Genomic DNA, 26,004 nt, shown 5'->3' on the forward strand with positions numbered 1-26,004 from the left:
TGTAATTTGTGTCTGTGCAGATCATGTAGGCGAAGTATCTCCAGAGAAAGTTGCTCATGAAGCTCAAGAACAGACCCCAGATCGACCTCCAAGAAAGCAGGGGTGGCCAAAAGGATTGAAGAGGGGCCCTTCGAAGCGGAGGCGTAGCATGGATAGAAAGTCTGGCTTTAAACTCAACCTGTACACCCCTCCAGAAACACCCATGGAGCCAGACTATATTGTTCAAACTGAGGAAACTAAGGAGGAACTTGAAGAGGAAAATGAGCCACCGCATGAAGATGCTGTTCACACTAGTGAAGAAATAGAGTCTTACGAAGAAGAAGCTGGAACCTCATTACTAGAGCTGCCAAGCCCAGGTAGCGCCAATGTGGAAAAAACTGATGAGGAAGAAAGGAAAGATGATGAAGTAACAATGGAAGAAGGTGAAAAAGGTGAAATAGAGGATAATAAAGAAGAGGCAGCGGAAAGGGAGGAGAATGACAGTATCAAGGAGGAGGAAGATGACTTGAAAGAAGATATAGAGAGGTCAGACAAAGTGGAAGAGGAAGTCAAAGATTCGGGCACTGGGCAGACCAATGAGCTAGCAGTTCTGGAAGAGGAAGAGGAGGAAGATGAAGAGGAACAATCTCATAATGAGGACCATGATGCAGACGACGAAGATGAAAGCCACCTTGATAGATCAGAGAAGGAAGTAGCAGAACAATCTTTCCAAGAGGCCTTAGGGGAACAGGACAGTTTTTTAGATCTAGGTATTGAAAATAATAACCCGTCTCAGTCTGATGTTTCCAGCAGCAGTTGTGGGGAAGTAATGGAAGCAGAGCAAGCTGAAGAGGCACCAAAAGAAAATGAGCTACCAGCTGAAGCAGAGGAGCAAGCCATTGTCCCATGTGGAACACATGCAGAGGAGTTTGTGTCAGAGCTACCTGGGGATGCTGGGGACGGATTAGATATCGACTCAGAAACTGCACAAGCTGTTCAGTCTCTGACACGTGAAAGTGAACAGCAAGAGGAGGTATACAGAGACTGTTCGGAGACCCAGGAAGCATGTCATAGTCTGCAAAGTTATGCCCAGAGCCCAACAGCAGGTGCAGTAGAAGACTGCCAGCAATCTGACCACAGCAGCCCAGTGTCCTCTGTTCATTCACACCCTGGTCACTCTGTTAGGTCATCAAGCAGCCCCAGTGCACCGTCCCTGGAGAGCAATTATGCCCAGATCAGCCCAGACCAGACTGCCATGTCTGTCCCATCATTGCAGAACCTTGAAACTAGTCCCATGATGGATGTACCATCTGTGTCTGATCACTCACAGCAAGTTGTGGATAGTGGGTTTAGTGACTTAGGGAGTATTGAGAGTACCACAGAAAACTATGATAATCCAAGCAGTTATGACTCTGGCATGGGAGGGGGATCACTGCCCTCTCAAAACAGTTGTTCATATAGCAGTGGAATGACGTCTGCCAACTTGACACAGAGCAGTTGTGCTGTAACACAACAAATGTCCGCTATGAACAATAGTTGCAGCATGATTGGGTCACCCCCTCCTCAGCCACCACCTTGCAATGTCAAGTCACCGCAAGCTTGCGCAGTAGAGAGACCCCCAAGTAGTGGCCAACAGCAGCAACTTGCTCCTTGTGGCATGGCAGGCACAGGATTCACATTGCCAGATATCCCTGAAACATCAGGGGGAGGCCTGGGAGGGCTGTATGATAGGATAGGACAAGGAGACTTTGGATCTGGGCACTATCCACAGCCTTCGGCCACCTTCAGCCTTGCCAAGCTCCAACAATTGACGAACACCTTAATGGATCACTCCCTGCCTTACAGCCACACACAGGCCGTAACATCCTATGCAAATGGTGCCTCTCTTTCTTCTTCTCTGAGCAACATGGTGCAGCTCAGCCAGTCATCACATTCTGTCCCCTCTCAATCCCAAAATACAATGACTCCTCCTCCAAATCTCACACCTCCCCCTATGAACCTACCACCACCTCTGCTTCAACGTAACATGTCCAGTGGTCAGATGGGACTCTCCCACAGCCAGAGGCTGCAGACACAGATGGCAAGCAAAAATCACATGTCCATGCGGACCAAAGTGTCTGGTTTGCCTCCAGGAGCTACATCTGGGCCCCACCCATCACAGCTATATGGTCATGCCCCCCCTCCACAGACTGTGACCATGCAACCTCCTTCTCGTTCCCTCACCATGCAGCGTGGAATGAATATGAGTGTCAATCTGATGCCAGCGCCTGCTTACAACGTAAACCCAGTAAACACACTTAATGCCATGAGTGGGTACCGTATGTCTCAGTCCATGATGAACAGCGGTTACCACAGCAATCATGGATATATGAACCAGAGCCCTCAGTACCCAATGCAAATGAGCATGATGGGTAGCCAGCCTTATGCGCAGCAGTCAATGCAGGCCAGCCCTCACAGCAACATGATGTACTCCAGCCCTGGGCATCACGGCTACATGAACACACCAATGCCCAAACAGTCACTCAATGGGTCATACATGAGGCGGTGAGCTGCCCCTGCAGATACCAGCATCCCTACCCTTCTTCCCTAACTCTGCAGCAGCTGCAACATGGAATCTGCACTATGGAACTTGACGCAGACTGACAGCAGTCACTGAAGGACACAGACTCAACCACCTAATCCTTAGTTTCCCTTGCTCCTTTACACCTAGCCTTGCATTCCTGATAATATATGAATCCCTTTTATTTATTTCTGATGTGACTATGTTCCACTAACACCAGGTTTCTTTATTCTCGCAGATAAAGTTTAAAGTGGACTGGCCACCATCAGTTTAGAAAACAAATGTTGATCAATAGCACATACATTACATAATAACCATTTGTTTCTGTAATGCTGACTTTTCTTAATGTGACCATTTTATTGGTCTCCCTCCTCATGTTTTCATGCAGCCCCTCCTTGGTGGCGTTAAATCCTTATTTTAGGATTCAGCTGAATATATAATCTTTGTCAAAATATTCTTCATAGGTGAATCATACAAATGCTAAGTTGCATATAAAAATGAAGCAAAGTTAATGGTATTGACACTATTTTATTTGAAATGTAGATTCATGGAATAGTATTCTGGGTTGTGTGTGCTAAGATTGGGGAATGATTAGGATTTGATTAGCTAACATCAGTAGAACCCAGCAAACTGAAATGACGTAAAATAAATCTATCCGAATCTGGATCTGCGTCAGATTCAGCACATGCCTACATTGTATGGAGATGAGAGGGAAAGCATTTGTTTCATAAAGGGGACCCTCCCAATGTAGCACTGGGAAGAAGTGTGTCATTTTTGTTTCCAACTTTTTATTACACAACTGCACATATTTTTTTTAGCATTTTGAAAATATTAGTTTAGTTGGAGATGAACGAAAGCTGAAGAGAATTGCCACTTTCTTAGATGAAAGCCATTCTCTTCTCGGTTTATCAAGCACTGATATTTAAATACCCTTCTTATCCACTTTGCTGCACTGTTTCCCTGCAGAGGATGTTTCCTGTATAGTAATGATGGTGTTTTACTCTGCTTTCTATTTTCCTATCTCACACTCCCAACTTCTGCCCAAGGGCACTATAAGCAAATTCAAAGCCAGCACTTAGTTAATGCAAAGTAATATTTATACCGAAGTTCCCTTTTTGCACCATATTAGCCGGGAAGTCATAATTACAGTATTCTTCTTTCATCTAACAACTTTTCCATTTTGTTTGCCTTCCTTTCCCTTTCGACAGGAGTTTGCAGTTTACTCTTTCACTGCCAGTACTATTACATGTTCTGGCGCTGAGATGGTTAAACCAATAACAACTTAGTACACATGGTCCAGTAGATCTTATTATCAGCCCAGCACGGGGATAAGGTTGGTTCTATATCGGAGTGGGAGAAGGGACCTTGTGACGTACCTAGGGGAGGAGACACGTCACCAGGGAGAGGAGCTACGGCCGAACAGGGTACCCGAAAAGTAGCCTCGCGGGCTCGTTTCGCTCGCCACGCTTCGGGCTCGCTCCGCTCGCCACCTACTTACTAAAGGTAATAGTTGGTGGCGGGAATAGTAGAGCAACTGTCCCGCTGGCCTAGCTCCTCCCCCTTGTGTCGTGGCTCCTCCCCCTGACGGAAAAGGTCCCTTAGGCCACTTGGATCTAGCCTCAACCACGGGGATAATGACTCTCTTCCCATCCAAACCTCCCTCTCCTGTCTTGAGTCTGTGTTTTGTTTTCATTTGTTTGCTGGAAGTAAGCCTTACTAAGCATGCTGCTTCTCTGTGTGGTGTGTGAGCTTTTCTACGTAGTAATGTTATAAGTCCTGTGCTAAACTGTAAAGCCATTTGTTATTATTTTGTTTTCTGATATTGGTAAGCCTTGTTTGAAGGTGAAAGAAAAAAATGAAAATAAATATATTTTTGTTAATTATGAAACTGTACAAGATATTAAAATGTGTTATTCCCATTGCCCTTCTGGCCAGCCAGAGGGCTCTCAATCGAGTGTATATTTTCACACCCTGGCTATAATTATGACTTTTCTTTCAGTCTCTGTGGGACATAAAAATGTTTAACTTAAAAAGAATAACTTAAAAACAAACAAACAAAACATGTTACTGGATACCGGAAATGCAATTTATCTTCAGTAGTATTTGCCAAGGAGTCGTAAAATGGACGTATCGTTAAACTCAATTAAAATTGGTGTTTAATTGCTATTTTATGAACATGCCTTTCAAGCCCTTTTGCAATACAAAGGTTTCATTCCATCTGTAGATTTTTTCTATCTTTGTAACGTATTGGAGTTATTTTTTATAAAAAGTGCAAAAAAAAAAAAAGAGAAAAAAAAAGCCAGAGCCGTAATATGGATATCTTTACCAGCCAACATGTCAGGATGCATGTAAAAAATCTATATATATATATATATATTTGCCCAAGGAAAAAGATGTCTGCATAGTTTCTGTCTTGGTCTATTTGCCCCTATTTTGTGTTTTGTAGCGTGATGGGCAGAAGATTCATATCTAGTAACAATTTAATGTTTCTTTCCCTTTTTATTGTGTCACTTCAGTAAATCAAAGCAGACAAAAACAAAGCTGTACATTTTAAATGGAAAATAAATTATGAGGAGCCATATGTAAAATCTGTGCTTTCAGAATCTTCTTTATTTCCAATTAAATCACTGACTTGTGTATGAAATGCAGTGATGACTACAGGAGAGACTGTATCATCTATATATAACTCTTATTTAAAGTGAATTCAAACAAAGCTGTTCCATCCTACAACATTTATTTTTCTTTGCGTATATATTGCACTGTATTGCCCATTATAAGAGACATTAAATGCCCAATATCCCTTGACCAATTATTTATATTCGGTTTCTGAGCAAATTTTGAATTTACTTTGAACGTATGTATACATTGTAGCCGTGCAAGAAGGCATCCGATTCTCTAACACTTGTTAGAGAATGAGTTTTAAATACTACACTGATTAAACAAAGATGTTGCTCAAATTTGAGCAAAGAAAATTTTTATTGTGTGTTCCCAAACTCAGTCCTCAGGACCCCACACAGTGCATGTCTCCAGGTCGTCTCACCGAATCATAAGGGAAATCATTTTCTCCACCTGTGAACCTTTTAAAATGTGTCGGCGAGTAATGAATACACCTGTGCATCTGCTTGGTGACCTGCAAAATATGAACTGAGGACCGAGCTTCAGAATCTATGATCTAAAATTTACTGTATCCCGAAACTTTACTGTATCTTGAAAATTTACTGTAATCCATATATCCGAAAGTGTTAGAATTCATTATATAAACTGAATTTAGGGCAAAAAAAATAAAAAAAATTTGGCAAGTACTTCGCTGCAATTTCCAACCCAAAGTGAAAATTCGCTCTCCCCACTCAATGCTTTTTCTATGGGAGACAATTAGTACTTTGACGCATTATTCCTCAACAACCTGACCACTTTTCAAAATTCTGTGACCTTATTGCATATTTACATCACACACCTCATCGAACGACACCTGAACCACCAAAATCGGTGTTGTCATTGCGAAATAGTTCTCACAAAAAAATTGCTTAGCAATTAAATATATAGATAAAATCAAGTGTACTGTGCAAGGATCAAACTATGTGTGTGATGGAAATAATAAATATACTGGGTCACATTTAGCATTTTTTCCAGTATACTGAATTGAAAAGCTCAGGGTTGGATTAAGGGCCACATGGGCCTGGGGCTACAAATGACAGAAGGTGTATTGTGTGGCAAGTGCCAGATGGGCGTGTTTACCCTTACTCTATCAGCCCCATTGTCTCTCTAAATATATAAACAAATGAAAGTGGCTTCATGATGATGGGCCTATTTTTATGTGGAGGCCTGGGTCTGTAGCAGCATCTGCCCCACTGTCAATCTGGCCCTGGAAAAGCTTATCCATGCCAACACAAAGTTTTAAAGCCCATTAAATTGCTGCTAATGATATCTTGTCCAGATGGTCTGGACCTAATGTTGTGTAAGTTAATAGGACAACTAGATAGGAGTCAGATTGAAGATGGCCATACACGCTGCAATTAGAACTTTTTATTATCCCAAACAACATCATCTTATATTGAGTCATCATGGATTGCACTATGTGAATGGTAGATGCTGACGGACGATATATGATCATCTCGCCATGTATAGCTGATGTAGATGTCACATCTGGATGTTCAGCATGAGTACCGAAAAACAAGGATTTGGCGCTACACATTTATGTCTGTTTGTGGATAAATGTGACAATCATCCAGCCTCCCAATAGTGAGGACAATTGTCCTGTTTGAGCAGATTAACACTGCAGAAGCTTCTTTGAATAAATCCTTTTTGCTTCCACAGGTAACAGCGCTATATAAAGTACGGACCAACTAGCAGTTTGCATGCCTAAACCGTTAATAAGAAATATGGGTTTTAGCAATGCACAGCATACAGTATATTCATGTATTAATGTATTTTGTACATTGCTAAAAACTATCGATATGAAGACCCATTTAACAAAAGTTTATGGCAACATTTTATTTTTCAACATCTTGTTGAACCGAGTTGTATTTTTCCCATTAGTTAATTTGTATGACCAAACACTTAATCTGGACCATATTTTAAGAGGGCAAAGATTAAACCCAAAACTTGCTTCAATGTGACGTTGCATTTGTGGCACAAGTTTTTCTTTAAGTAATTTCCAAAAATACACATTTTGTTACATTTTAATAAACATTTACGGTAGAAATACATTGTAAACATTTACTACCTTAAGTAGCATGACGGATAAGTACAGTACGCACACATTTGTAAATGAAATTTCCTTTTCTACACCTTGGAGTAGGTAGACTAGTCACTTTCAGTTTTCAGACAAGTGATCTCTCAGACATCTTTATGTGTCCCAAATACAGAGATTAATCCAATTAACCGCAAAGGGTGCGAGTTGCCCTGACGATAAAATGCCGACAACGGCACAGAATCTAGCAGCCCACTCTGAGCCCAAATTCGCACAATTTTGCTTGCCTCCCTATGGGGCTGTAAGCAGCTTCGTGCGAGTTGAGGTTGCCATAAAGTGTGGCCATTACATTGATGTATTCGCAGGTATTTGAATTGACCCCTTAGCATTACAGGGACACTGATAAAAACTGAAGAGTATATAAGTCAGGTATGTATGTATTTGTCTGGATGTTGGCAGTTTCCGGGTGTGTTAGTAAGACTATGATATATATTGAGATGTACATGTGTACATTTAATATTACTATTCTATAAGACTGTGTAAGTAAACGAACCCTGATAAAAATGACTTATTGCTGCAGAAGCCAAATATATAGCAAGCTTAGTATACAACAAACTGCTGATGTTTACAGTTGTCTTTCAGACACGGCTGTATGCTGCTGGGAAAGTGAAGGTAAGCTTCACTGGATCTGCTGTAGAAGGTAGACACTAGCGCAAGTTGTTCAGGTGATGGAGCCAGTTTACTGTTTCTGGAGGCGGAAGCTCTGCACAAGATCTTAGTTTCCTCTAATGAAAACTCCCATTACAAATTCTGTCTGATCATTTTCTTGTCTTGTTGGCGTCACTCATTCTTGTCAAACTCCTTTGCATTGTCGCGTGCAGCTCGCCTCTCCAATGCTAATTGAATGTCCAGCTCCCGCAACTGCTTCAAGAAGCCACGGTTGGGAAGAATGCAACGATGTTTTAGGACCTGATCAATTGCATCAACAATTGTCATTTTCTCATAAATCATCAGGTACGCCAGAACAAGAGACGCAGAGCGGCTGCGCCCCATAGCGCAGTGCACCAGCACTTTATCTGCGTAAAGAGAGAGGTTTGTTATATAGTACACTGTTTTAGGGATAACTGTTTATACAAATCTATACACACAACTGTCCTTATGTTTTAAGGGGACCTGCTACAGAAATATAAATTACAGCTATGACATTCCTACTTATGTTTTGAATACTTTATTTTATTTTTTACAATAATTGTGTCCCTTTAATGAAATATATAATAAGGTACTTGTAGCAGATGATCCTCATAACTGTGTATGTGGCACTCACTGCTTTCCATCATCAAACACTTTTCAAAGTCATACAAAAAAATAGTTAAAAGTATGTCAGGAAACAGAGAGACTGAGCACACAAGTGCCAGAAAGGTGTATGTATGTAATCTGACCTCTTCATGTCTGCCAAAGGCTGTAAATGAGAACTTCTGACACCTAAAGTGAGGTTTAAGACACTATTGAATAAAGTGTTCTTTAGAAAATGGGATGCGGTTATGTTACCGGCGCTCGGGATCCTGAACGCTAAAAATGCCGGCAGTCGGAATGCCGACCTACAGGGTCTATTCCCACTCGTGGGTGTCCACGACACCCATAGAGTGGTAATAAAACAAAGCTGCTGCGTGGTGAGCGCAGCAAGCCGGCAAGGGGCTTTGTTGTGCCCCCCCTCCCTCCCGCCGGCATTCTGCTGCAGGGATCCCGGCAGCCGGTATAACATACCCAACCCATAAAATATGACACATCAAAAAAAGTACTTTCTTTATCTTAGATTTCACCGTGAGAAAATGACACTATATTGTCACTATATTCTTGGCTGTAAAGAAAAAAAAACAAATATGTCAGTTTATCTATTCATGTGGAACTCTGTGTATAACACACAGGGCCGGATTAACAATGGGGCTGATGGAGCTGCAACTCCAGGCTCACCTGCAAAATAGGCCCACAGCGTCTGCATACTGCTGTGCTGCTGTAAAAAAAAAAAAAAAATTCTCATACAACAGCCCACCAGTGATGCCGCGGTCTGGTGAGCACAGCTGCAGAGACAACCCAGGTGCACCTCTATTTACAGCCGGCTGCAGGGAACTGGTAGGATCCAGCGGCACTAGGACCCAGCAGCACTGCTCTGCGGCAGTGTAGAACTGAAGGGATAAGTGGGAGGGTGGACCGGTGTCTGACACTCTATTGCACCGCGTACGTGGCTGATAAGGCACATTGAGAGGGTCACCGGGCAGCCAGGGGTCACGCCCCCAGTCTACCCAGAAGCCCATGCTGCATCGACGGCTGCCTCCCCTGAAACTATCACACTGTGCTGGTAGGTCAAATATCCTGGAGCACTCTATTCCTGAGCCAGAGCTGCATCTGCCAGTGACAGGTAAACATAACCCAGCTCAAATGAAAGTGCCTCCTGCAATTCCCCCTCCCCCCCCAAACAGTCTAATCCCTTCCCCTCATGCAGTCGCCAGACTAATCCCCCTCCTCCCACTGTCACCAGGATAACCCCCCCCCCCCCCCCTGTCACCAGGTGAATCCCCCCTCCTCCTCTGACACCAGGCTAAACCCCCTCCTACCCCTGTCACCAGGCTAACCCACCCTTACCAGACTAATCCCCCCTCCCCGTCATCACGCTAATCCCCTCATAATCATGTCACCAGGTAAATCCTGCTCCTCATCCTGTCACCAAGCTAATCCCCCTCTTCCCCCTGTCACCAGGCTAACTCCCCCCTCCCACACACACCAAACTAATCCCCCCCCCCTCCCCGTCACCAGGCCAAACCACCACCAGGCTAATCCCCCCCCCCCCCCCCTCCTCCCCAGTCACCAGGCTGATTCCCCCCCACACCAGACTGTTCTTCCCAGTCTTCCTCCCATCTTCCAATGTTCTTCCCAATATCTACGTCCCGTATTCCTCCCATCTAGCCCCTGTTCGTCCTCCTATCCCCTGTGTGCCTCCCATCTTCCCCTGTTCTTCCACCTGTCTCCCTCCCTTCTTCCTGCCATCTTCCCGTCTCCCTCCCATCTCCTACTGTTCTTCCAAAGAAAGGGAAATACCAGGGTATTTTTCAGTTGCTTGTTATGGTCTGTTCTGTATAGCAGCTACCACATACGGAGATAGTTATACTCTTTTCATACCGCATAAATAACCTGGTATCGACCCGGCATATTGCCGGGTCGACACGGGTCCATGCGGTGTGAAAGCGCCATAGCTGAAATCACGGGTCACCTGACCCGGCAATTCAACCCGTGAATAAAGCAGTGTTATACCCGGGTTGAATACCGGATCAATGGCAGCTTAAACGGTCTCCCGGGTCGATGCGACCCTGGACCCGTTTACTACAACAGGGAGAGGCGGCTCGGAGATGATCTCATCTCCCAGCGCCGCCTCCGCCCCCCGCTGCTATGGCAACGCAGCAGCGTCCAATGCCGGATCCCACTTGGGAAGGACCCGTTTCCAATTCCTGGGTGGGATCCGGCATTGGCGGTGCGAGAGGGGTATTAGTCCCACAAACCAAAAATATACAATAGACAAGCTTGACAGTGCTAGTAATTTAAACCTTTTCAATAATACGTGGATAGATAAAAAATAAATTGTAATCATTGGGGGGTATTCAATTGGTGCCGGTTTTTCCGACAGTCGTAAAAAGGGCACTTTTATTATTATTATTATTATCCTTTTATTTATATGGCGCCACAAGGGTTCCGCAGCGCCCTATTACAGAGTACATACTGTATGCACATAATCAAAACAGGAAGACCGTGACTTACAGTTTTTAGGTTGAATGTGCATTCGATCTATTCAATGAAAGTGCCATTTTTTCGACTGTTTAAAATAACGGCACTTGTCGGAAAACGTGATCGGCGAGTTAATCGCCGATACACTTATTTTTGTCAAAAAAACGCAGCTGTTTTCGACAGGTTACCACTGATGCAGATTTGACTTGTTAACGGAAACGGCCAGCATTGAATAGTGACGTGTCGGAGAGGATCCGACTTCTATTGAATACACCCATAAATGTTTAATAAAACATAGATTGTGTGCATATAGCAGTGTTTGAAACATCAAACACCTATATAATAAACTGCAGTAAGTAATCCTGCCCAACCGTCCATACAGTGTAAATGTGTCCGTTCCTATGATGACTACTTTTGTGTAAATCTCAGACAAGCTCCTAGATACGCCCTGGCCCTTTATATTATAGTTACCAATCCACCGCTAGAGGGATGTTCACCAAAAGCAAGTCAGTGGTACAGTAATGGTGCAATCATCATGCAATGCGGTGATGGTACTTGGTCCAGTTTTTGCTGACTGTGGGTTTGTGCAGCTTCCTAGTTTGCATTCAGGCACTTTAAAGCAGAGCAGGGGTTGGTGCAGACTTTCCATAGTTGGTGTAAGGGTTAATAGGTGGATGATGAAGATGCTCCTAAAGAATTTCATTTTATTGGGGTTACAGCTTTCTCAAAGGTGGAACAACCCCTGCTCTGCTTTAAAGTGCCTGAATGCAAACTAGGAAGCTGCAGAAACCCACAGTCAGCAAAATCTGGACAAAGTACCTCCACCGCATTGCATGAGGACTGCACCATTACTTTACAAATGACTTGCTTTTGGAGAATATCCCTCTAGCTGTAGACTATACTATAAAGTGCCAGTGCGTATCTAGGAGCTTGTCTGAGATTTACACAAAAGGGTTCATCATAGGAACAGACACGTTTACTGTATATGGACAAATGGGCAGGATTACTTATTGCAGTTTATCATATAGATGTTTGTATGGCACTTAGAGTACTTACCACCCTCTATATATGTAGCAGTGTGGGTGAGGTCAGTGCATTTGTGGCCTCTTTTTGAGTTCACGTCTGTATTTTCTTGTGTTCAATGTAATTAAAGTCTGGTCTGTGAGGCGCCCATAATGGTATATGAAATTAGGTGACAGAGCAGCATTTCATTTGATTTGAATAGTGAGCCCAAATTCAGCTGGGTGCGGTGGTCAAACATTTTTTATGTTTATATGTATCTATCCACAGGGCTGGCAATAGATATCTTGGGGCCCGGTACAGTGATATCTCTAGGGCCCCCTCAGAGCAATGGAATTTGCTGCGCTATATAATAAGTTGCTATTAAATAAATAATAAGAATTTACTCACCGGTAATTCTATTTCTCGTAGTCCGTAGTGGATGCTGGGGACTCCGTAAGGACCACAGGGAATAGACGGGCACTCTAAAAGAAAGATTAGGTACTATCTGGTGTGCACTGGCTCCTCCCTCTATGCCCCTCCTCCAGACCTCAGTTAGGATACTGTGCCCGGAAGAGCTGACACAATAAGGAAGGATTTTGAATCCCGGGTAAGACTCATACCAGCCACACCAATCACACCGTATAACTCGTGATACTATACCCAGTTAACAGTATGAAATATAACTGAGCCTCTCAACAGATGGCTCAACAATAACCCTTTAGTTAGGCAATAACTATATACAAGTATTGCAGACAATCCGCACTTGGGATGGGCACCCAGCATCCACTACGGACTACGAGAAATAGATTTACCGGTGAGTAAAATCTTATTTTCTCTGACGTCCTAGTGGATGCTAGGAACTCCGTAAGGACCATGGGGATTATACCAAAGCTCCCAAACGGGCGGGAGAGTGCGGATGACTCTGCAGCACCGAATGAGAGAACTCAAGGTCCTCCTCAGCCAGGGTATCAAATTTGTAGAATTTAGCAAACGTGTTTGCCCCTGACCAAGTTGCAGCTCGGCAAAGTTGTAAAGCCGAGACCCCTCGGGCAGCCGCCCAAGATGAGCCCACTTTCCTCGTGGAATGGGCTGTTACTGATTTAGGATGAGGCAATCCAGCCGCAGAATGCTCCAGCTGAATTGTGCTACAAATTCAGCGAGCAATAGTCTGCTTAGAAGCAGGAGCACCTATTTTGTTGGGTGCCTACAGGATAAAAAAAAAGAGTCAGTTTTCCTGACTCCAGCCGTCCTGGAAATATAAATTTTTAAGGCCCTGACTATGTCCAGTAACTTGGAATCTTCCAAGTCCCTAGTAGCCGCAGGCACTACAATAGGTTGGTTCAAGTGAAAAGCGGATACCACCTTAGGGAGAAACTGGGGACGAGTCCTCAATTCTGCCCTATCCATATGGAAAATCAGATAAGGGCTTTTACATGACAAAGCCGCCAATTCTGACACACACCTGGCCGAAGCCAAGGGCAATAACATGACCACTTTCCACGTGAGATATTTCAAATCCACAGTTTTAAGTGGCTCAAACCAATGTGATTTTAGGAACCTCAACACCACATTGAGATCCCAAGGTGCCACAGAAGGCACAAAAAAGGGGCTGAATATGTAGCACTCCCTTTACAAATGTCTGAACTCCAGGCAGTGAAGCCAGTTCTTTCTGGAAGAAAATCGACAGAGCCGAAATCTGGACCTTAATGGACCCCAAATTTAGGCCCATAGTCACTCCTGACTGTAGGAAGTGCAGAAAACGACCCAGCTGAAATTCCTCTGTTGGGGCCTTCCTGGCCTCACACCACGCAACATATTTTCGCCAAATATGGTGATAATGGTTTGCGGTGACTTCTTTCCTGGCTTTTATCAGCGTAGGAATGACTTCCTCCGGAATGCCCTTTTGCTTTAGGATCCGGAATTCAACCGCCATGCCGTCCAACGCAGCCGCGGTAAGTCTTAGAACAGTCAGGGCCCCTGCTGTAGCAGATCCTGTCTGAGCAGTAAAGGCCATGGGTCCTCTGATATTATTTCTTGAAGTTCTGGGTACCAAGCTCTTCTTGGCCCATCCGGAACCACGAGTATCGTTCTTACTCCTCGTTTTCTTATTATTCTCAGTACCTTTGGTATGAGAGGCAGAGGAGGGAATACATAAACCGACTGGTACACCCACGGTGTCACTAGAGCGTCCACAGCTATTGCCTGAGGGTCCCTTGACCTGGCGCAATATCTAGTTTTTTTGTTTAGGCGGGACGCCATCATGTCCACCTGTGGCCTTTCCCAACGGTTTACCAACAGTTGGAAGACTTCTGGATGAAGTCCCCACTCTCCCAGGTGTCGGTCGTGTCTGCTGAGGAAGTCTGCTTCCCAGTTGTCCACTCCCGGAATGAACACTGCTGACAGTGCTAAGACGTGATTTTCCGCCCATCGGAGAATCCTTGTGGCTTCTGCCATCGCCATCCTGCTTCTTGTGCCGCCCTGTCGGTTTACATGGGCGACTGCCGTGATGTTGTCTGATTGGATCAGTACCGGCTGGTTTTGAAGCAGAGGCCTTGCCAGACTTAGGGCATTGTAAATGGCCCTCAGTTCCAGAATATTTATGTGTAGGGACGACTCCTGACTTGACCAAAGTCCTTGGAAATTTCTTCCCTGTGTGACTGCCCCCCAGCCTCGAAGGCTGGCATCCGTGGTTACCAGGACCCAGTCCTGTATGCCGAATCTGCGGCCCTCTTGAAGATGAGCACTCTCCACAGTAGAGATACCCTGGTCCTTGGAGACAGGGTTATCAGCCGATGCATCTGAAGATGCGATTGCGACCACTTGTCCAAGAGGTCCCACTGAATGGTTCTTGCATGGAACCTGCCGAATGGAATTTTGCTTCGTAAGAAGCTACCATTTTTCCCAGGACTCGTGTTCAGTGATGCACCGATACCTGTTTTGGTTTCAGGAGGTCTCTGACTAGAGATGACGGCTCCTTGGCTTTCTCCTGCGGGAGAAACACTTTTTTCTGTTCTGTGTCCAGAACCATCCCCAGGAACAGCAGGCGTGTGGTAGGAACTAGCTGTGACTTTGGAATGTATAGAATCCATCCGTGCTGTTGTAGCACTTGCCGAGATAGTGCTACTCCGACCAACAACTGCTCCATGGACCTCGCCTTTATAAGGAGATCGTCCAAGTACGGGATAATTAAAAACTCCCTTTTTTCGAAGGAGTATCATCATTTCTGCCATTACCTTGGTAAAGACCCTCGGTGCCGTGGACAGTCCAAACGGCAGTGTTTGGAATTGGTAATGGCAATCCTGTACCACAAATCTGAGGTACTCCTGGTGAGGATGGTAAATGGGGACATGTAGGTAAGCATCCTTGATGTCCAGGGATACCATGTAATCCCCCTCCTCCAGGCTTGCAATAACCGCCCTGAGCGATTCCATCTTGAACTTGAATTTTTTTATGTATGTGTTCAAGGACTTCAAATTTAAAATGGGTCTCACCGAACCGTCCGGTTTCGGTACCACAAACAGTGTGGAATAGTAACCCCGTCCTTGTTGAAGTAGGGGCACCTTGACTATCACCTGCAGGGAATACAGCTTGTGAATTGCCTCTAGCACAGCCTCCCTGCCTGAGGGAGTTGTCGGCAAGGCAGATTTGAGGAAACGGCGGGGGGGAGACACCTCGAATTCCAGCTTGTACCCCTGAGATACTACTTGAAGGATCCAGAAATCCACCTGTGAGCGAGCCCACTGATCGCTGAAATTTTTGAGGCGGCCCCCCACCGTACCTGGCTACGCCTGTGGAGCCCCCGCGTCATGCGTTGGACTCAGAGGAAGCGGGGGAAGAATTTTGATTCTGGGAACTGGCTGACTGGTGCAGCTTTTTCCCTCTTCCCTCATCTCTGTGCAGAAAGGAAGCGCCTTTGACCCGCTTGCTTTTCTGAAGCCGAAAGGACTGTACCTGATAATACAGTGCTTTCTTAGGCTGTGAGGAAACCTGAGGTAAAAAATTTTCTTCCCAGCTGTTGCTGTGGATACGAGGTCCCAGAGACCATCCCCAAACAATTCCTCACCCTTATAAGGCTCTATGTGCCTTTTAAAGTCAGCATCACCTGTCCAGTGTCGGGTCTCTAATACCCTCCTGACAGAATGGACATTGCATTAATTTTGGATGCCAGCCGGCAAAATATCCCTCTGTGCATCCCTCATATATAAGACGACGTCTTATGTTCGCAAAATAGTATCCCTGTTTGACAGGGTTACAGACCACGCTGCAGCAGCACTATCTGCAGGTCTCAGTCTAGTACCTGAGTGTGTAAATACAGACTTCAGGATAGCCTCCTGCTTTTTATCAGCAGGTACCTTCAAAGTGGCCGTATCCTAAGACGGCAGTGCCACCTTTTTTGACAAACGTGTGAGCTCCTTATCCACCCTAGGGGATATCTCCCAGCGTAACTTATCCTCTGGCGGGAAAAGGTACGCCATCAGTAACTTTTTTAGAAATTACCAGTTTCTTATCGGGGGAACCCACGCTTTTTCACACTTCATTCACTCATTTGATGGGGGAACAAAACACTGCCTGCTTTTTCTCCCCAAACATAAAACCCTTTTTTAGTGGTACTTGGGTTAATGTCAGAAATGTGTAACACATTTTTTATTGCCGGGATCATGTAACGGATGTTCCTAGTGGATTGTGTATATGTCTCAACCTCGTCGACACTGGAGTCAGACTCCGTGTCGACATCTGTGTCTGCCATCTGAGGGAGCGGGCGTTTTTGAGCCCCTGATGGCCTTTGAGACGCCTGGGCAGGCGCGGGCTGAGAAGCCGGCTGTCCCATAGCTGTTACGTCATCCAGCCTTTTATGTAAGGAGTTGACACTGTCGGTTAATACCTTCCACCTATCCATCCACTCTGGTGTCGGCCCGCGGGGGGCGACATCCCATTTATCGGCATCTGCTCCGCCTCCACATAAGCCTCCTCATCAAACATGTCGACACAGCCGTACCGACACACCGCACACACACAGGGAATGCTCTGACTGAGGACAGGACCCCACACAGCCCTTTGGGGAGACAGAGAGAGAGTATGCCAGCACACACCAGAGCGCTATATAATGTAGGGATAAACACTATCACTGAGTGAATTTTCCCCAATAGCTGCTTGTATAAACAATATTGCGCCTAAATTTAGTGCCCCCCCTCTCTTTTTAACCCTTTGAGCCTGAAAACTACAGGGGAGAGCCTGGGGAGCTGTCTTCCAGCTACACTGTGAAGAGAAAATGGCGCCAGTGTGCTGAGGGAGATAGCTCCGCCCCTTTTTCGCGGACTTTTCTCCCGCTTTTTTATGGATTCTGGCAGGGGTAATTATCACATATATAGCCTCTGGGGCTATATATTGTGATTATTTTGTCAGCCAAGGTGTTTTTATTGCTGCTCAGGGCGCACCCCCCCCCCCCTAGCGCCCTGCACCCTCAGTGACCGGATTGTGAAGTGTGTATGAGGAGCAATGGCGCACAGCTGCAGTGCTGTGCGCTACCTTGGTGAAGACTGAAGTCTTCTGCCGCCGATTTGCCGGACCATCTTCATGCTTCTGGCTCTGTAAGGGGGACGGCGGCGCGGCTCCGGGAACGAACACCAAGGACGGGTCCTGCGGTCGATCCCTCTGGAGCTAATGGTGTCCAGTAGCCTAAGAAGCCCAAGCTAGCTGCAAGCAGGTAGGTTCGCTTCTTCTCCCCTTAGTCCCTCGTTGCAGTGAGCCTTTTGCCAGCAGGTCTCACTGTAAAATAAAAAACCTAACATATACTTTCTTTCTAGGAGCTCAGGAGAGCCCCTAGTGTGCATCCAGCTCGGCCGGGCACAGAAATCTAACTGAGGTCTGGAGGAGGGGCATAGAGGGAGGAGCCAGTGCACACCAGATAGTACCTAATCTTTCTTTTAGAGTGCCCGTCTATTCCCCATGGTCCTTACGGAGTCCCCAGCATCCACTAGGACGTCAGAGAAATATATTTATCTACAGAATACAGATATATAAATATGTATATCTCTCCTTCCTCTCCCACACACACCATGGTCTGTCTCTCCCCAATAACTCCATGATGATTCCCTGCTCACATTCCTGTTGTACACTAAGTTGCATATACTTGGGGCCCGGTACAGGTGTCCCCTTTGACCCCACTGTCGTCGGCCCTGTCTATCCACACTTACTGTTGGAACTGCTGGTCAATGCCGTATGGATAAATTTAGCTGCTGGGTAGAAGAACTGGCTGAGGTTGAATTTGGGTAGGTCCTCTGCTTCAACGCCATAGTACTCCACAGTCATATCACTGTAATACTCTTCTCCCGTGTCCACATTCCATCGGCCATGTGCCGCATTCAAAATGTGAGTGAAACCACTTTTCTCTAAGCCGTAACGGTCTAGAGCTGTCCTCCTGTGAAGACAACAATGTAAAAAGTTATTTATACTTCTCAACTGTACCCCAAACTACAAACGGTAATGTTCTTAATATGATACTTATACCCCTTTCACATCGCACAAATAACCCGGTATCGACACGGCATATTGCCGTGTCGACACGGGTCAGTGTGCGATGTGAAAGCACTTTCCAAGAATTAGCGGGTCGTCTGAATACCGGGTCAGGTGCAGTGTGAATGGGAGCCGCGTCGATGTGACACGGCTCCCATTCACAGCATAGGGAGAGGCGGCGCAGGAGATGAGCTCATCTCCCAGCGCCGCCTCCGCCCCTGCTGCTGCTGCGCCCCCCCCGCTGCTATGGCAACCGACCCGGTATATTGCCGGGTCGGAAAGCCAGCAAAGGAGCGCAAATGCCGGATGCCACTCGGTAAGGACACGTTTCTTTTACCGGGTGGGATCCGGCATTTGCGATCTGAATGCGATATATGGAGGAAATCTCCACATTAATGTCTCCACATAGAGTTATTTTACCGTGTATACAAGCAGATGGCTCTAGCCAAGCCGCAGGATCCATACAGATATGTCCTGTGTACAAAATCCATTCTATGATTAAATTCATTCACTGACCTGAAGTCAGAATTGATGAGGTATCGTTTCTATAACTATTAGTTCTTGCTTTTATCACCGTTACTAAGCCATTCTAACCTCATCAAGCAGAAGCACATACCTATATATTCATGGGTGTAGCGAGGGTGGCTCCGGTGGAGCGCGAGCTCCAGGCGCCGAAAAAGTTAGAGGGCGCACTGTCGCCCACCACCCCACATTCCCGCAGGCCACTGTAGTGGCAGCCACAGAGCAGGAGGAGAAGAAGCAGAGGGGGTGCACACTGACTAGGAGACTAGGGAACAGGGCAGGCCAGAGGTGACAGTAGGAGACACTGACACCTGGCACATGCCGGAGCTCTGCCCACCCTCTTTATAGTGCTGTGAGGCAGTAATGTTAAACATTACTTCATCCGTACTGCTATGCCCCTAAATTGTTGTTGCAAGCCTTCAGCACGCACTGACCCTATGTTAAACATAGGTGGCACCCCAGTGCCGTAACTAGACATTTTAGCGCTGTGTGCAAGAAACAGCATCGGCGCCCCCCCCCCCCCCCATATATACAAAACAGGGCCATTGCGCACATCAGGCGCGTGCCAAAACTATAGGAGCAAGTCCACAGAGCTCCCTTTCACACATTATGGCAGCAAAGCCCCCCTTTTTTTACACATTAGGCAGGGTCCCCATTTTTACACATTACGGCAGCCGAGTGTCCCCTTTTTTACACATTACGGCAGCAGAGAGTCCCCTTTTTTTACACATTACGGCAGCAGAGTGTCCCCTTTTTTACACATTACGGCAGCAGAGAGTCCCCTTTTTTTACACATTATGGCAGCAGAGTGTCCCCATTTTTACACATTACGGCAGCAAAGTGTCCCCTTTGTTACACATTACGGCAGCAGAGAGTCCCCTTTTTTACACATTATGGCAGCAGAGTGTCCCCTTTTTTAGACATTATGGCAGCAGAGTGTCCCCTTTTTTTACACATTAGGGCAGCAGAGAGTCCCCTTTTTTTTTTACACATTAGGGCAGCAGAGAGTCCCCTTTTTTACACATTAGGGATAGAGTCCCCTTTTTTACACATTAGGGCAGCAGAGAGTCCCCTTTTTTACACATTAGGGCAGTAGAGTCCTCCTTTTTACACATTAAGCATGCAGGGTCCCCTGTTTACACATTAGGCAGCAGATTCCTCTTTTTACACATTAAGCAGGCAGAGTCTCATTTTACACATTAGGAAGCAGAGTCCCCCTTTTTACATGAGATAGAGAAAGTGTGTGTAAGTGTGTGTGTGTGTGTGTGTGTGAGTGTGTGTGCAAGTGTGTGTGTGTGTGTAAGTATTATACCTAACTGTGACCAGCTGGCAGAGTGGCAGGCCTCTCTTCTTCTCCTTCCTGGCCTCCTCCTCCTCCTCCCCCAGCTCTCAACTCCTCGCAGTGCAGTCTCTCCCGAGTTGCAGGGGGTGGCGATCCGGCATCCAGAGGCGAACATTTACATCCCGGGACTCGGGAACCAGAGCTGCTGCTCCTCCATCCTCTCTCCCCTGCTGCCGCTTCCCCGGCGTGATGCAGTTAGGGAGCAGAAAGGGTAGCAGAGAGAGTGGGTGTAGGGATCAGTGAATGAGGGGAGCAGAGAGTTGGTGTAGGGAGCAGAGAGAGTGGGTGTAGGAAGCAGGGAGTGTGAGGAGCAGGGAGAGTGGGTGTAGGGTGCAGAGAGTGAGGGGAGCAGAGAGTGGGTGTAGGAAGCAGAGAGAGTGGGTGTAGGAAGCAGGGAGTGTGAGGAGCAGGGAAAATGGGTGTAGGGTGCAGAGAGGGTGGGTGTAGGGAGCAGAGAGTGAGGGGAGCAGAGAGTTGGTGTAGGGAGCAGAGAGAGTGGGTGTTGGATGCAGGGAGTGTGAGGAGCAGGGAGAGTGGGTGTAGGGAGCAGAGAGGGTGGGTGTAGGGAGCAGAGAGGGTGGGGAGCAGAGAGTGCATGTAGGAAGCAGTGAGTGTGAGGAGCAGAGCAAGTGGGTGTAGGGAGCAGAGAGGGTGTAGGGAGCAGAGTGAGGGGAACAGAGCAAGTGGGTGTAGGGAGCAGTGAGCGGGGGTAGGGAGCAAAGAGGGTGGGTGTAGGGAGGAGTGGGTGTAGGGAGCAGAGAGTGGGTGTAGGGAGCAGAGAGTGGGTGTAGGGAGCAGAGAGGGTGAGTGTAAGGATCAGTGAGTGATGGGAACAGAGCAAGTGTGTGTAGGGAGCAGAGAGTAAGGGGAACAGAGCAAGTGGGTGACACTGAGGGGAGCAGAGCAAGTGGGTGACACTGAGGGGAGCAGAGAGACTGGGGTGTAGGGAACAGTGTGTGTCAGTGTGGAGCTGCCAGTGCCGAGCGAAGTGTGCGTTATGCTGCGGCTGCCACTTGTAACCTCCCCCCTCTGCCTCCGTCTCTGTTACTCACCCCACACACTGCCTCGGTCCGCTCCTATGCTTCTTCCGGCTCCCGCCGCCGAGTTCAAGGCAGAGCTCCGGAGATCGGAGCTCTGCACATCACCTGCGGGTGAGAGGGCGGGTGGGCGGCGGCCGGCCAGCAGCCGCAAACTAATTACTGCGGGAGGTGGCGGCGGGGAAGGGGGGAGAGCGGAGCTCTGCACATCACCTGCGGGTGAGAGGGCGGGTGGGCAGCGGCCGCAAACTAATTACTGCGGGAGGTGGCGGCGGGGAAGGGGGGAGAGCGGAGCTCTGCACATCACCTGCGGGTGAGAGGGCGGGTGGGCGGCGGCCGGCCAGCTGCCGCAAACTAATTACTGCGGGAGGTGGCGGCGGGGAAGGGGGGAGAGCGGAGCTCTGCACATCACCTGCGGGTGAGAGGGCGGGTGGGCGGCGGCCCGCCAGCGGTCGCAAACTAATTACTGCGGGAGGTGGCGGAGGGGAAGGGGGGGAGAGCGAGTGTGCCGGTTGCGCCTGCAGTGCCCATGCGCTGTGGGCGGCGCACACTCGGCACACACGTCGTTACGGCACTGTGGCACCCAAAGGAAACGTTCGCCCTGAGCTCCACATGGTCTAGAACCGACACTGTCACCAATTTAGGATTTTTAAATATGGTTTCTTTTCAAATGTAACACGCCACCGCATGTTGGCCAGGCCCCCAATTTAGTACATGGGAGGGGGGGGCAAAACATACTCTTGCTCCGGGCACCATGGCGCCTAGCTACACCTCTGTATTTATTCTGTCACCCCCTATGTATGGATTATAAGCAGAGATACAGGTTTGTGGCTTCCTCCTCTTTGTATGGTGTCTGTCATATTTTCAGACCTACAACATTCAAAATAATATACAACCACACCCCACTGAAGAGCAGGTTCATCCAGGCCCCAAACAGGCCGTATATTCCAGATGGATTATTCACTATTCCTTAATCGCTGTTTACTGAATTCACCTTTAATATCATTTGCTAACATTGAAATGACTATTCTTTAATACATTCATATTTGTGTCTATTGTATTTATTGTTATAAAGCGCAGAAAAAAACAGGAAAAATACTATACAGTTAATCGATCCCTAATTATAAAGGATTTTTGACATTTGAGACTATTCCTAGAAGTTGAGGGCAGATTCAAATTTTACATTCACATAAAAAGCCTAAAGCTGGATATACATTGAGCTATATATCGGTCTGACATGGATTTAATAATGTATCGTACACATAGCATATTGTGTCCCAGTGATTAAGCGTGCCCGGCAGTGGTTCCATGTATTGTCCCATCTTCTGTGCTACACATTAGATGGGACAATTCTGCGGATAACATCATGCAGTTACGTGCAGCATGTAACTCTACATCGCACTGGCATACAAGATATTGTGCAGTGTGTACACCAGTGCAATGTATTCTTACACTGCGTCCCTCCATCTCCTTGGACACACATTGTGTAGGGCGTATCCAGGGTTACTGACAGGAAGGGAGCAGATACTCGCTTTCTCCGGCAGGGACCACAGGTTATCCACAGGATAACAATGGGATATGATGAAGCGACTGCGGATTTGCACCAATCGGTCAAAGTTTTCCGGCCTCCCAGCATGCAACGGGCCCGTCCATATATCCCCACCGCATGGCTCAGGCAAATCAGTTTTTTGTTTGGTGCGGCAGGAGCCGGACCATGGTCAGAAGGCTGCTGGTTTTTAGCAGCCCTAAGCTTTCTTATTTTATTTTTATAATCTTACTATTTTTCTGAGCATTCTTTCTAAACAGCGTCTTATACGCACCTTAGAAAGAGTCGCTCAAACACCTCTCCGCCGGGTCATGACAACGCTTACCCACGATTACAGTGCTGTTTCGGGGGGCGTCTATGTCGGATATACTAGCAGGTCCAGCAGACGTTACCAGGCTGTGGCCGGAGCACGGGGAGAAGGTAAGGCATCGCTTCCGCTTAGAAGGGGAATACGGACACAGTCGCACTGTTTTGGGAGGAGACTACCAAACAGTCACTGACGCGGCTGCCACCTCGGGTGCACCAGCGCTAGGCCTTAGGGATCATAGGCTCCAGGATTAGTATGAGGCTGCGATCCCATGGGTTGATGTCAGCAGTGGGGAGTCAGACACTCTCCTGGTCGCCCCTCTCCCCGGTTCATGACCAGTTTCCTCCGAGCCTCCTGCCATGAACTGTTTCCCGCATCCGTTTCAGACGGTGTACACGAAGGGGACCCATTCGCAGCATAGGCGGCGCTGTGACGGGTGCTCACTGTTCACTGAGCGTCTGTGTTCACTATAGGTTCATGGTGCGGCAGTGTACACTAGTAGCGTCTGGATCTACTCAGCGTTCGCTAACGTATTGATCGGCCCTGGAAGCGAGGTGAGTCTCCCTGTATCCCACTCTACTGAGTACGAGTAATACAGCACTAAGGGGGTCATTCAGAGTTGATCGCTCGCTAGCAGTTTTTAGCAGCTGTGCAAACGCATTGCCCATTGGGGAGTGTATTTTCTCTGTGCAGAAGTGCGAACGCTTGTGCAGCAGAGCGCCTGCAAAATCTTTTTGTGCAAAACAAGACCAGTCCTGTAGTTACTCTTCATGTGCGTTGATACTAACGACGGAGGGACGCTTTTGACATCACACACCCGCCCAGCGAACGCCCAGCCATGCGTGCGTTTTTTTTGCCATGCCTGCGTTTTTCTAAGCACTCCCTGAAAACGGTCAGTTGACACCCAGAAACGCCCACTTCATGTCAATCTTCCTGCGTTCGGCCGTGTGACTGGAATGTTCGTTACACTCTGTGCAAACCCACGATGCTTATTGTACCCGTACGACGCGCCTGACCATTGCGCCTGACCAATGCACTTAGGGGGTCATTCAGAGTTGATCGCTAGCTGCCGTTGTTCGCAGCGCAGCGATCAGGCTAAAAATCGGCATTTCTGCGCATGCGTATGCGTAAGTCTCTATCTTTTTGCGTATGAATAGCACACACGCATGTTTTGCAGGTAACCCAGCAGGTGCACAGGTGTATTAATTACTCACTGACACATTTTCAAAGGTCCACAGGTGGAGCTAATTATTTCACTTGCGATTCTGTGAGGAGACCTGCAAAACATGCACTGTGTGTGCCCCCGAGGACCGAGTTTGAGAACCTCTGTTTTAAAGCAATGAAAGCCATTCTATCCTTAGAGGATTCAGCAGAGCCTGTGTTAAAAACCAAGGCACCTGTGTTTAAAATGTCCCAAAACGGTTAAGACTGAGTTTCCAAGGTCAGATCAGCTGACGGAAATCATGGATGAGGCTTGGGCTACGCCCAATAAGAAGTTTAGAATTCCTAATAAATGGAATTCCAATTATCCTCTTCCAGCTGGAGACTGTTTAAAAAGGGAGGTGGCTCCTAAAGTAGATACCCATATGATTCGATTAGTTCGAAAATCTACATTACCTTTGACTTCAACATCATTAAATGATGTTACGGATAGGAGAGAGGATGGTTTCTAAAAAACATTTTTTCCCTGTCTGGGGCAGTCATAAGGCCAGCCATGACTTCAGCTTGGATGGCAAAGGCAGTGGCTGCCTGGGCTGATGCATTGGAGGGGGATTTCTCAATAGCATCTAGAGAGCAAAAATCCCATATAGCACATATAAAACAGGCTGCAATGTTCTTGGAAGAAGCAGCATTGGATATGAGTACTGTTGCCTCCAGGGCATAAGCTTCAACAATAGCTGCTCGCAGAGCAGTTTGGCTACGTACGTGGAAAGCGGATTCAGAATCTAAGAAGGTTTTGGAATCTTCGCCCTTTTTTTTTGTAAAGAATTGACAAAATATTTTGGAGTCAGAAGTAGACTCCAAGAAAGTAAAGTTTCCTTCCACGACTTCCGGTGGGCGGGGCATCCAGCATGGCCGCATTTTACTGAGCTCCCTACAACGACCTGCAGAATCAGTGCCCATCCTGCTTAAATCCTGCTCGATTTGATAAACCACTCGACTACCTGCAGGGTGCACACTATGAGGAACACTTTAAGGTCCTTTTTGTTGGGGAGCGTTTCTGTACCGCCGGAGTCCGGCCACTGACACTGATGGCCCTCGTGGCAGCCTGAGACGCTGGGAGTAGTATGCCCCTCCCTCACCCACTGTGCATCTATATGCTGGCTCCCTGACTCGTTTCTTGACGAGCTGTCAATAGCTGTCTTTCTTTCTTTGAACCTCCCTACCTCTTGTGTTGCCCTTTCCCCCTTCCTCCTTCCTACCACCCTGTTTCACCATTTACCTTCTCTGCCTTCCCTATTCTTGGCCCTTATTGCGGAGTGTGTTGGACTTAGAGACTGTGCAGGAGCCACTTATCGCACTCTGCACATAACTTCGGTTGCTGAACTCCTGCTCACATTATCGAAGAGGACTGCTACCCTTTATTTTGTCCAACTTTATACCCTACTCTGGAACGTATATCAGTTGCATGCTCTCTGCTGAAGCTCACAGCTTGCGCACCACCGCCACCTAGTGGCCTTGAGTTTTTGTAATTGGACTACTGGCTCAATTTTGCCGTTTATTATTTTCCA

The 26,004-nt window shown here is 47.1% G+C and overlaps 2 protein-coding genes across 18 annotated transcripts in view; one reads left to right on the forward strand and one right to left on the reverse strand.

Annotated features, from left to right (window-relative positions):
* KAT6B (lysine acetyltransferase 6B) overlaps positions 1–5,127 on the forward strand; it is a 340,449-nt gene extending 335,322 nt beyond the window's left edge. For all 10 annotated transcript variants that reach the window (XM_063958656.1, XM_063958655.1, XM_063958654.1 and 7 more), the window contains one exon: positions 21–5,127. In XM_063958656.1, coding sequence (XP_063814726.1) covers positions 21–2,527 — 2,507 coding nt within the window. In that variant the 3' untranslated portion in view covers positions 2,528–5,127. The remainder of the gene's footprint in view (positions 1–20) is intronic.
* Positions 5,128–7,202: 2,075 nt separating this feature from the next.
* LOC135055057 (dual specificity phosphatase 29-like) overlaps positions 7,203–26,004 on the reverse strand; it is a 232,086-nt gene continuing 213,284 nt past the window's right edge. For 7 of the 8 annotated variants that reach the window (XM_063958669.1, XM_063958671.1, XM_063958667.1 and 4 more), the window contains exons 3-4: positions 18,200–18,423; positions 7,203–8,305 (exon numbers count right to left, since the gene is read on the reverse strand). In XM_063958669.1, coding sequence (XP_063814739.1) covers positions 8,070–8,305; positions 18,200–18,423 — 460 coding nt within the window. In that variant the 3' untranslated portion in view covers positions 7,203–8,069. Of the gene's footprint in view, positions 8,306–9,023; positions 9,088–9,200; positions 9,241–18,199; positions 18,424–26,004 lie in introns of those variants that run through there. The other variant, XM_063958672.1, reaches the window with a different exon arrangement.

The sequence above is a fragment of the Pseudophryne corroboree genome, chromosome 3 (genome assembly GCF_028390025.1).
Source record: "Pseudophryne corroboree isolate aPseCor3 chromosome 3, aPseCor3.hap2, whole genome shotgun sequence".
Classification (NCBI taxonomy): domain Eukaryota; kingdom Metazoa; phylum Chordata; class Amphibia; order Anura; family Myobatrachidae; genus Pseudophryne; species Pseudophryne corroboree.